The sequence below is a fragment of the Monocercomonoides exilis genome, assembly GCF_001643675.1.
Source record: "Monocercomonoides exilis strain PA203 chromosome Unknown scaffold31-1199392, whole genome shotgun sequence".
Classification (NCBI taxonomy): domain Eukaryota; phylum Preaxostyla; order Oxymonadida; family Polymastigidae; genus Monocercomonoides; species Monocercomonoides exilis.
In genome coordinates, this window is record NW_027150576.1 from 923,528 (window position 1) to 934,977 (window position 11,450).

The 11,450-nt window shown below is 34.0% G+C and overlaps 1 protein-coding gene across 1 annotated transcript; it reads left to right on the forward strand.

The window, feature by feature from the left end:
• Window positions 1-598: 598 nt before the first annotated feature.
• Window positions 599-1,826, forward strand: MONOS_13549 (uncharacterized protein; the record flags this gene model as incomplete). The annotated part of the gene is made up of 3 exons (XM_067866261.1): window positions 599-785; window positions 896-1,226; window positions 1,586-1,826. The coding sequence occupies 3 exons, from the start codon at window positions 599-601 to the stop codon at window positions 1,824-1,826; spliced, it is 759 nt and encodes a 252-aa protein (XP_067724975.1).
• Between the last annotated feature and the right edge of the window lie 9,624 nt (window positions 1,827-11,450).

Sequence of the window (11,450 nt, forward strand, 5' to 3'; positions counted from 1 at the left end):
TCTAACTTGTCAGTGACAGATCTGACAAGTGACAAAACCGCAATATTTTTATTTGATCATTTTGTCACTTGAAAAAAATTATTTGAAAGTGTTGAGATTTTTGTCGAAAGTTGAAAAAAATATAACACAATGACATAAAAATATTCAATAACGTTCAAATATATATAAATTTTCAATTGTTAATATATATATATTTTTTAATTTGTGTGACAAAAAAAATGACAAAGAAAAATAGTCACGCCTGTCATTTTAAAGTCTTTTCCAATTTTTCATGTCATATCACACAGGGTTAATTGCTTTTATTCAATTTTTGGAGCAACCTTCGATTTCAAAGCCTTTTTAACACAAATCTTCTTGCGGACCGGATTGTGCATCAGTTGTCTCTTCGCTCTTTGCATCCATCTTCTTCATCATCATCACATTTTCTTTTTGGAGAGATAGACAAGCACTCCTGTATTCTTTGCTATTTCTGTGATTGAGGAGCGAAGAGAAGACGGGAGCAGGAAATGGACAGTTATTATCACCATCATTGTAGCCTGCAATTGATCTTTAGGACACGTCAACAGTGGTGGCTGCGTCATATATTTCCGCAGTTGCAATGAACGATATCGACAGACAGCTGCTGATTTTGGTTACTGAGGCAGCTTGGGTGCATGCTCGGCACATGCAGCTGTCGCAGCGGGCACTGTGGGGATATGTTGTGGCTCGGCGGGCGGTGCTGTATGGGGGTGTTGTGTGTGCACACGATGTGGCGCTTTCGGCGATGCTTTCGGTTCCGCTGGTGGGTCCGCTTCCGTCGCTTGCAGCGTCGGTGGGCACGAAGTCGGGGAGCAAGCGGATCTTTGCAGCGCCAGACGTGAATGCTTTCCCGTCGATCTATGATCTGTTTGACCAGTCGCTGCAAATATGGCGATCGCAACAGTCGAGGCGTGTGGTGGTGAAGTGATGGGGCGAGGGGTTGCAATGTGTGAAGTGGGGGAGATTGTGGAGAAAGAGTTGGATGTGGCTGGGCTGAGGATGGAAGATGTGATTCTGTCACAAGCAGCGATTGCACAAGCGGTGCTGGAGGAGCTCGAAGAGGCAGAGGAAGGAGATGGGAATGAGGAGAAAGGCTGGCATCCGACAGCGCACAGAGAGTTTGTGGAGAGAATCAAAGAGAACCAGGGGAAGCTGGAAGAAGCGATGGAGCTGCTGATTGTGGAGGCGCTTGGGTTGAGTGGGCTGAGGTTTGTGAAGGCGGAGACCTGGACAGCGATTTCCTTGGAGTGTCTCCTATTACAGATGCTTCATTCTTGACAAGCTTTGCGTGCCTGCTCCGTCACACTGGAATACTTAAAGGGATATGAATAGTATAGCAGGAGACGCAGATAAGTGTTTGGGTTTTTAAAACAATGGAAAGTTTCATTGAAATAATTAGAGACGTGGAGATATTGCATATATCAGCCAATGATTTTACAAAAAATGAGGAAAAAGACAAGATCTGATTGAAAAGTTGGGGGAAAAAATTGTTGGTTTTGAGCTGAGTTTAAAATGAAGAAGAAGAAGAAAATGAAGAAAATCGGTATGTTTGTGGTATTTCAATAAGGTGTGGATTGACGATCTGTGCGCTAATCCAAAAAAATCCTGTGGTCGAAGTGGCTGCAAATTGTAGATGGGCAGACGATGAAAGCGCTCGACTAGCTGGACATGCAGCTTTTGCGAAGCCAGCTGGTTGTACGGGCGAAATGGCGGAGATCTTGCTAAGGCTCAACAACGAAGAGATATTTGACTCTGTGGCATTTGGAGATCTTTATTCCGCATGTGATAAGGAATGGTGTAAATATTAAGAAGGCAAAGGAAAGAGACTTGACTGATGAGTTTTGTACGCTTGTCGAAGGGATCGATGAAAAGCAGAGAAGTGCGACTTTGATTGCAGCATCTGAATAGGTAGAAAGGAGCTGATGAGTTATGCGAACACACATATCCCGTTTCATCTTTGGAAGCTGTGCCGTGAAGTGGCAGCATCTGTTGGAAAGAAACGCAAATGATTTTGTAACTACTTTAACGACATCGGAAGAGATATTTGAGGTTACACAAAAGTGTAAACAAAAAGCAGAAGAAGACAATGAAAAGAAGATTCTGTTCAACAGAACAGCGATGAAGCGTGAGCATGTGTTTTGTCGAGTGCTTGCGTGGTGTTTGATACCGAGACTCAGCTGACGGGGTTGGAAGAGGGGAGACAGGTAGAGGTGCAAACAGCGAAGAAGCAGGAATCGTTCAACGCATTAGACAAGAAGCTCGGTGCAGAAGAGGAGTTCATTCAGAGAAGGCAGTCAAATGATATGTACCGGGCGATCAATGAAGTTGCGACACTTCGTGGGCCATTGCAGATTGTCCGCGCTTTTTCAGCAGCTGCTCAGATGGGTGTTCCGATGATGTTGAAGATGGTGGAGGGGAAAGTGCATTATGCCTTTATCTCTTCTTCTTCTACTGCTTCATCTTCTGCATGTGCTAATATTTCTTTAAGTGGTAATGATGAAGAGATAACGCATGTTGCGAAGTTTCAGTTGGTGAAACATTCGAAGGAGTTGATAGAGAAATAATATCATCACGCAGTGTTTTTCATTACAGTTTTTAATGAGCGGAGCCATTTCTATCTAGATTATGCGAAGAATCTGCTTGCGGGAGTGGAAGAAGGGATAGCATATGATATTCGTGGGTGTGTGAGGGTTCTTCCTTTTGTGTCAGCAAATACAATAAAATGCGCAGATTATTTTACGACTGGGGAGTTTTCAGCAGGGTTTAAAGATGTTAGTGTGTGACCGGCTTCTATGGAGAAGGAATTTGAGATTATCAGATGATGAGGAAGTTCTGCAATTTGAAGCAAGAACACAGCACCCGTGCCGTTTGTGAGGGAGATGGAGATTGTCGATGAAAAGAAAGAAGAAGAAGAAGGAAAAAAAAAAAGAAGAGAAGAAAGAGTTGGAGTTATATGGGCAAGACAAACTCGCGGAGATGAAACAGATGATTGTGCAAAAGTTTGTGTTTGATACAAATGAAGTGTGAAAAGTGAATGAAGAAGGGAAGAAGGCGAGGAAGAATGCGGAGGAAGATAAGATGCATGCAGTACTGGAGCATGTGTAATACGTGGTGTTGTTGAGTACGATATCAGTGCAGAGGTTGGTGGATGTGAGGATGCAAGTTTCTTGAAGGTTCGGTCCCGCTTCAAACTAGTTGTGCAAGGAAGACATAGAGCATTGTTCTGGAGGAGTGTGGAACGCAGATGCTGCCAAATGCATTTTATTTCTCGAGGAGTGGAGAGTTTGTGCATTATCCTGAGCACGTGGCGATGCCGGGGCTGTTGTGCGCAGCAGCCGAGAGGGAGGGCACAGGGTGATGGTGGAAGCAGAATGGAGGATGATGGAGGCAGAGCGGAGAGATTGGTGTGATGTGTCGAAGGAGGCGGGAAAGAAATGTCGCTGGAGTTTCTGGAGAAGGAGAACCTGCACCGAGCAGATGAGGACCTGCAGATGATATCGTGGCGGTTGGAGGAGAAGATTGTGTTTGAGAGCGTGATTGGGTGATGTTGCCAGTGTGTTAAGAGGCCGGTGACGAAGGAAGAGGTGTGTGTGCAAGAGAATCGCCCGCTAATCAGTGTTCAGATGTTTGTGTTTGGCAGAGAAGAAAAAGAAGAAGAGGAGGAGAGATGATGTCGAACAAGAATATGATGAAATGAAAATAGAGTGTGAAGAGAAAGAAGATTGAAGAGAGAAGATAAATTTTGAAAAGATTGTTTTAACAGTTGTTGCGATCATCACTGAACTGGATGTTAAACTTGCATCGGAGACTGTCCAACCACTCTGCTCATCATTTCTTCGGATTTCATGTTTCTTTTCAGAAAATTCCAATTCTTCGCTCATCAAAATCATTCCATTCACAATAATTATCTTTATTCCTGTGTATTTTGTGAGTTATTTCTTCAAAATCATTCAGGGAAATTGGACAATTCCAAAGTGTGAGTGATTGCATGCCTCAGAATTGCTCACATATATTTCTTCTAGGTTGGTAAGGAGATACATACACAGAGAGATTACTAAACTCGTGTTTCCATTGTCATATCCTCTCACTTTGTCAATAGAATCTAAAGAGGCTGTGGCACATGCAATTTTTCTTGAAGTTGCAATTTCTTCCAGATAAGGCGAAAAAACAAAGATATATCTTCCCCACTTGGCTGTTCTTATTCCGAATGAAAATGATATCAAGAAGCTGGGATTTTCAGTAACAATTGAAGGTTAATTCCTCCCCCAAAACTGTGGAATGTCAAGGAAAATCTGTTACTGCAAAATCCTTTTCCAAATTTGCTTTATTCGTCACTCCCACACACAGCATCATCGACCCTCTTTTTGATTGTGAAATACTTCCGCACTAGGATAATGATAAATTTTTTGCATTGTAATTTGCATCAATAATTGATGTAATAAATGTTAACTATCTTCTGCAAACTTATCAAGCAATAAAAGAAAGTTTAATAATCTTTCGAAAAATGAAACGTTCATACCAAAATTTACGAAAACAGTATAATTTATGTATTTTTCATGTTATTCTTACTTGTGCGTTCAATCATCGCTTTCATGTTAAGTTCAGGTATGCAATACACAATGAAAAATTCTATTCAAATAAAATTTTGAATTAACATTGAAAATCAAGTTTGTCAGGGGAAAAAATCGAAATACACTATGAATAATTCTTTGTTTAGCAATTGAAAAATAGTTCAATCAAGTGAAACTCTTTTTCATCGAAAAAATGATATTTTAATTTTGATCAATAAACTTGACACATAATTTTTTGAAAAAGAATATATCTTCTTATAAAGAAGTTTGTTATGAGCCAACAAACATCACTGTGAAAGTTTATTATTTTCATTTGTATTATGGAAACGGAATGTTTTAAATTAACTTTCATGGGACAAATTTTTGATCTGTTGCGACTTTTTAAAAATAACAACCTATTTGCATTTTGAAAATTTTCTTTTGTGATTGTCAAAAAAAAAAAAAAAAAAAAAAAAAAAAGAAAAGAAAAGAAAAAGAAAGAAAGAAAGAAAGAAAGAAAGAAAGAAAGAAAGAAAGAAAAGAAAAGAAAAGAAAAGAAAAGAAAGAAAGAAAGAAAGAAAGAAAGAAAGAAAAAGTGTGAACTTTATTTATACAAAAGATTCAATTTTTGTCTTGTTTCAAAGAAAAACATTAATTTCTTAAGTTTTTTATCATTCACTTTTTGTCTTTTTATTCAGATACAAAAACATCTTTATTAATATTGAGTTTCTCTTTTCATTAGCTTTAAAATAAACAATATAAATAATTTTGCTCAAACAATTTTGCTTTCTTTTCAAAATGCGAAAACAAAAAAGGGCATGACTTCCGATCATTGCATCCATTTTGATCAAACCCTTTAAAAAATATAATAATGATAAGTTTTCTTATTTTTTCTATGAACTTTGAAATGAAAATTTTCGCACAAACAAATAAAAGCACAAATAATTAAATTGAATCAGATTCTTCCCAACTGGATGCTTTTTCTCCGTCATCTTCCATTATTTTCTCAATCGAATTAACTGTTGCATCTGTGTCATCTATTCAAACGGATGAAACACTGCTCGTTGCTGTTTTTGTTCCATCTTCACTTTTTTCATAAACTTCATCGTATGTTTTTTCGTATATCTCAGGATTATATCCAAATACAATTTCATATAATTTCCGTATTGAAATTTTCTCTATTTAACGCAATATTTATGCAGCAATGAAATCTTCAATGTGACGCTGGCAAGTTTCATTTGGTGGGAAATACCTTCTCAACCCACTCCAGACAGCTTCGATGTTATTTGCATGACAGTTTATTATTAAATTTTTTATAATTCCTTTCTGTGATTAACTGTTTCATGCCCAAAACCAAGCTCCTGCAACTTTGAGTAGGCTTTCCAACAATCTGAATATATCATTGTCCCAGGCTCAACGGTTTTTGTTTTTTTATGAAGCAGCGTTTTTGAATCCCTTTTTTTTCACCGGAATTATAAATGCTATATTTCCTAAAGGATTTTTCTCTTAGATACCAAACATCCAAACCTGCTTTTTGGATCTGCCCCTATGACACTTTCTTTTCCGCAACAAACACTCATCCAATTCAACAACCTTTCCAACACCTCCTAATTTTTCTTTTCTTTTCTTTTCTATTCTTTTCTTTTCTTTTCTATTCTTTTCTTTTTTCTTTTCTTTTCTTTTCTTTTCTTTTCTTTTTTTGAGAAGAATTCTGAACAACAAGCTTGTCTGCAAATTGCAAAAATTTCCCAGTGATTTTTTCTCCAAGGCCTGAATGAGATCTGGCCTGAAGCTGCTGCAGGCCTAAGTGAAATAACAAAATAGTTTGAAATATAAATTTATTTTTTGCTTTTGTATGATAATAAGGAGTATTTATAAAAATTGAATTATTGCTTTTGCATTTTCTGCAATGATAAACAAATCTTCCTGTTGGATATGCGTAGAAAAACATATCTTCTTTGCATAGAAAGCATTTCTTTGAATTGGAAATTATTTTATTATCGAATAACCAGTGTAAACTGCTTTCACTGTTGCTGAATGTTTTGAATAAGATATGAGGAGAGTTTATTTCAGTGGAATTTTCCTCAATTTCCATTATTCTGAACAAATTTATGAAACATAAAAATTCAATTCGATTTTTTTTATATGATATTGGGACAAATCAAAAAAGATGCCATGATCGAATGTTATGCCCAAAAAATGCTAATTTGCAGAAGAAAAGCTTTTTCTTCAAGAAATCGGAGTTTACTTCAACGATACTCTTTTCTTTTTTGAATCGAAAAAAAAATCAAGATATTTTTGGAGAAAGAAAACCAATATAATTGAGAATAATTTCATCAATTTGAATGCATTGAAAGGACGATAATGGAACATTATTCAAAAAGTTAAACGAAATAATCTTCTGGATTATGATCTTTATTATAGGATTGATCGCAAGGAGAAAAAAGGATCTTATTGATCCTCCAGCCAAAGCATATTGAGCGGTTTTACCTCTTCTTTTTCCAATAATATCAAATACTTATCAGGCTAATCCATTTGATCTGTCATTATTCTCAAAGATTTTTGAAGGATAAGGAAGATGTTTGTTTCTGTCAATCATTTCGTAAATTGAATTGCCATTTCTTTTCACTTGTCCAGAATATACCACAATCGAAATGAGTTCAATTACCGAGAAAAGATTGAATAGAGAACTGATTATAAAATTTATAAGTTTGTTTTTGCTACTTTTTTTTTTTTTTTTTTGAATAGAGAGTACTTATAAATTTTAACAACAGAATTGGCCTCCACGCTGTCAAAGCTTAATGAATCGGAACAAAAGCAGAAAATCATTGAGATGAATGGGATGATTAATGAAATGAGCAAAAATGATTTGGATTTTGTCATGTCTGTGACATTATTTCGTGATATAAATGAATTGATCAATCATGATAAAATGACAGCCGAAAATGCAACATTGTTTTTTAGAAACATGGGCTATTTCAAATTATTGTTCTTGATCACCGATGATAGTTTCGATGATTCTTCACTTGGAGACATATTTAGAAGGATGATTTTAAAAGAAAAAAGAAGAAAAGAAGAAAAGAATGAAAAGAATGAAAAGCTTCTTATAGATCTTATCGAATGTCTTCTAAGCATGACAATGGAATCTGAAACTTTTCCAAAGGATGTTTATTCATATTATGTGCCAAGCTTGCTGAATGTTGCACAGAACAAAGAGGAAAGCGAAGAAGCTCAAAAAGATGTGGAAATGGCTTTGTTGGCTTTAAGCAACATTAACAAACATTGCGTATGAACATTTCTATTTCATTTTTGTTAAAGTCAAATTTTTATTCATTTTAAACAGAATTTGAAAAAAGAACTATATATTAATGGGATTACAGAAATCATGAAATATCATCAAGAACATCACAATCTCACTCAACTGGCGTATCAGTCTGCTTGGCAGTTTCTGGGAAACAGATTGGACGCTGACAAAAGCTTGAATGAAGTAATTGTGAATGAGCTACATTTTGGAAAAGAAGCAAAAAGGGAAATGGATGAATTGTGGAAGTGCATGAATGAGAAGAAGGAAAAAGAGAACAGGAAAGAGCAAAACGAAATTTCAGTGATGAAAAGATGGTTCAATACAATCGATAATTTGCCTCTGGTTTTAATTTTGTCGCAAGAGGAATTTGATGAACTGATTTATTACCTTGTCAGTCTGTGCAGAGCAGCAAAGAAGGATGAACCAGAATTGCACAAAGAAATAACACATTTTTTAAGAACGAATTCAATCGATATTTTATTTAGCGAAGACTCTTTTTTGAAGGGTCGTATTTTTAATCTCTTTTTGGGGGAACTTCAGCAATCAACGTTGGACAGTAATATTGTAGAAGACGGTTTACTGTTCTTTTTAATGTTTTTAAGAAGAATAAAGGATCATGTTTATCTAAAGGAAACAAAAGCGAAAGCTTTGAAAAGAGAAGCGCTTGAATTGTTAGAAGAGCAAGGATACGAAGATGTTATCACAAGTTTTCGAGAAGTGAGAAAAACTGATATCACTAATGTAAACATAATGAGTGAAAGTCTTGAAGAACATTTTGTGTTTTTGTAAGCAAAATTATTGTTTCAAATTTGTGTTTTGAAATGCTTTGATATTTTTGAGGACTATCGAGAATGAAGCAGATTGTATTTCCTTTTTTTTTTTAATTGTTTGTTTAGTCCCTCTCTTGTTTAGAGAGAGGGAAAAGGCATAATTCTTTTTTTATTGCTTTTATTTTTTTTTTTTCTAATTTTTCAATTGAGCCATTCATTTGTGTCCTGTTGAAACAATTTCACATCACTAAATTTTTGCGGGTGACAGTTGAATGGTTTTTTTGTTTGGTTTTGCATTTTCAAAAAGCGTTTTTTTTTAATTGTTTGTAGTCAGATTTGAGAGTCACTTCAAAATGTATTTTCCAATATTTTAAAGTTGAAAAGTTTTTTTTTTTTTCCCAATAAAGTTGTGTGAAAGAATAGACATGTTTGCTTCTTTCAAAAAAATAATATTGGAGAAGAAAGGAAAATCTTTGGAAAATGATTCAAAAAAAAAAAAAAAAACTGAACATATTATTTGTTTGACTATTTTTTATAAAATAAACACTTTTCAATTCAAAAGAGAAAAGGAATGAGAGATTTGTTGTTTTTTCGTTATTGGTTTCAAATGTTTAGAAATCAATGTTCAGTATTTTGTGATGTTTGAAAAGAATGAGATTTCTTTGAAAAAAAATATAGTTATCCAATTTATTTATCAACAAAAAACTTAAAGAATTCTTGATTCCAAATATAAAACGAAATTCTTTATTGTTTTCTTAATCTTAATCGTTATCTTTTTCTTTTCTTTTCTTTTCTTTTTTCTTTTTTTTATTTAAAAAAAAAAGACTTGTTTGAGTCAAATAGGGATTTCAGTGGGAAGTTTTTTTTTTCAATAAATAATATCGAATTTTTTGGAGTTGAAATTTTTTCTGTCCCTTGTGTGATTTTCTAACTTTTTTTTTTTTATTTTGACAATTTAAGAATATTACTGTAATTTTCATTTTTGAAAAAAATGAATTGAAAATAAATTCTAATGTTATTGAAATGAATTGAAATTATTTTTTTTTTCCAAAAATGTCAAACCAACGAACAATCACAATGAATTTTAACTTCACAAACACTCAAAGACTTTATGGAAAATAATTTTTACATGATTAATTTATTTTATGTTTTCAATTATTCAACAATTTTTGGATATGTTCAAATATTTATTGATAAAACCATAATAACATTAATATTCCTGCACTTTTTATTTTCCGTTTTCCGGAGTTTTTTGAATTTGTTGAAGATTGTTTCGAGATGAAACTTGCACAAACTTTTATTTATTTTTCATTTTTACAAGGATGAAGTGGGAATTTCCAGTTTGCTTCAGTTTTTTAAATAAACAGAAAATTACTCGTTTTGAAGACAGATGTTGCACAAATGTTTTTATTCACTTTCCCTCCTGTTCAATAAATAATGTTTTTGCAGAAACACTGCTTTTACACCTAAACCTTATGATATCAAGTCTTAATAGACTGTTTATCAAAAAATGATTCATCCCATGCCATTCCATGTGATTCCTGAACAAAGAAGACATATTTTGTGTTACTGTTTGTTTTTATTTTCGTTTATTTTTGGTTAATTTCATTTGCCTGAGAAAGGCTGCATTTGATCGAAAATGCAAAAGAAATGATTGTTATATCAGACTCGGAATCTGAGGGGAAAACAGACACAGAACAAAAACAACGGAAAAGCTAAAGGAATCGAATGTTAGAGTTTTTCTTTTTTCAAAATTATTTTTCATATGTGCGTTTTAGGAACGTTTTATTCAATCATCAAAAAAATGGATTATTTTGATTATTAATCACAGAGACATTCAAATCCTTCTCCGATTGCACAAAGCTGTAAATGGCATAAAGGTTCAATAGCGAAAATGGGAATATGGAAATTATTTTTTGGAAAAAGCAGTCATCATGATTGAGCAATCTCCAAATCTCCTCGTATTCATCAAAAAAACAATTTTCAATGTTCAATAAATGTGAGAAAAGGCTGGATTGAGGAATTTTTGAAGGAACTGGAAAATATCTGAAAAAGGCAGAATTTCATTGGATTACTGGTCAAGAATAACTGAAGCGAGATTGATTTAAAAACAAATTGGAAAGAGGAAAAACAAAGGTGAATACAGTTCTGATGGAAAACATAAACTGCAACAAAGAAGAAGACTTGAAAAAGGGAAGATATGTAACAGAAGAGAGCAAAAGGAGGATCATTTGAGGAACAAACGAAGAAAAATCAGAAAAGAGAAAGAACAGAGGATAATGAATCAAAAATCGATTTCTTTCTGAAAAAAGGAAAAAAGAAATTCACAGAAAAGAATTGCAGGAAAACATAGTTTTGAAGACTTAGTAAAGAATTGAAACAATATTATTCAATGAAGCAAAAGCAATTAAATGGCGTTTTGAAACATTCAGAATTTTTTATTGGTATTTTTATTTTCATCATTTTTTGATATTTTTTTTCTCTTTTTGTATTTTCAGGAATATTTGATATTAGGTGAAGAAAATATGAAGATATCAGAAAAAAGACATCAATTTTACGGAAAAAGAGCTGAAGGGACGAGGAATTTCATTCAAACGGAACATGCGAGGAAAGATGAGTTTCAAAAATATTGAAGAAAAAAGAAAAAATCAATTGAAGAAGGCAGTTTTTTGGAATTAATGTTAAAATAGAATGAATAAGAAAAATGGAAATAAAAGCAGTGAAATGAATTTAGAAAATGGAATTTGTGCAGGAAAAAATGTTTTTTGATGCTCCACAAGATATGGGTTGATATCAAAAATATGGGAT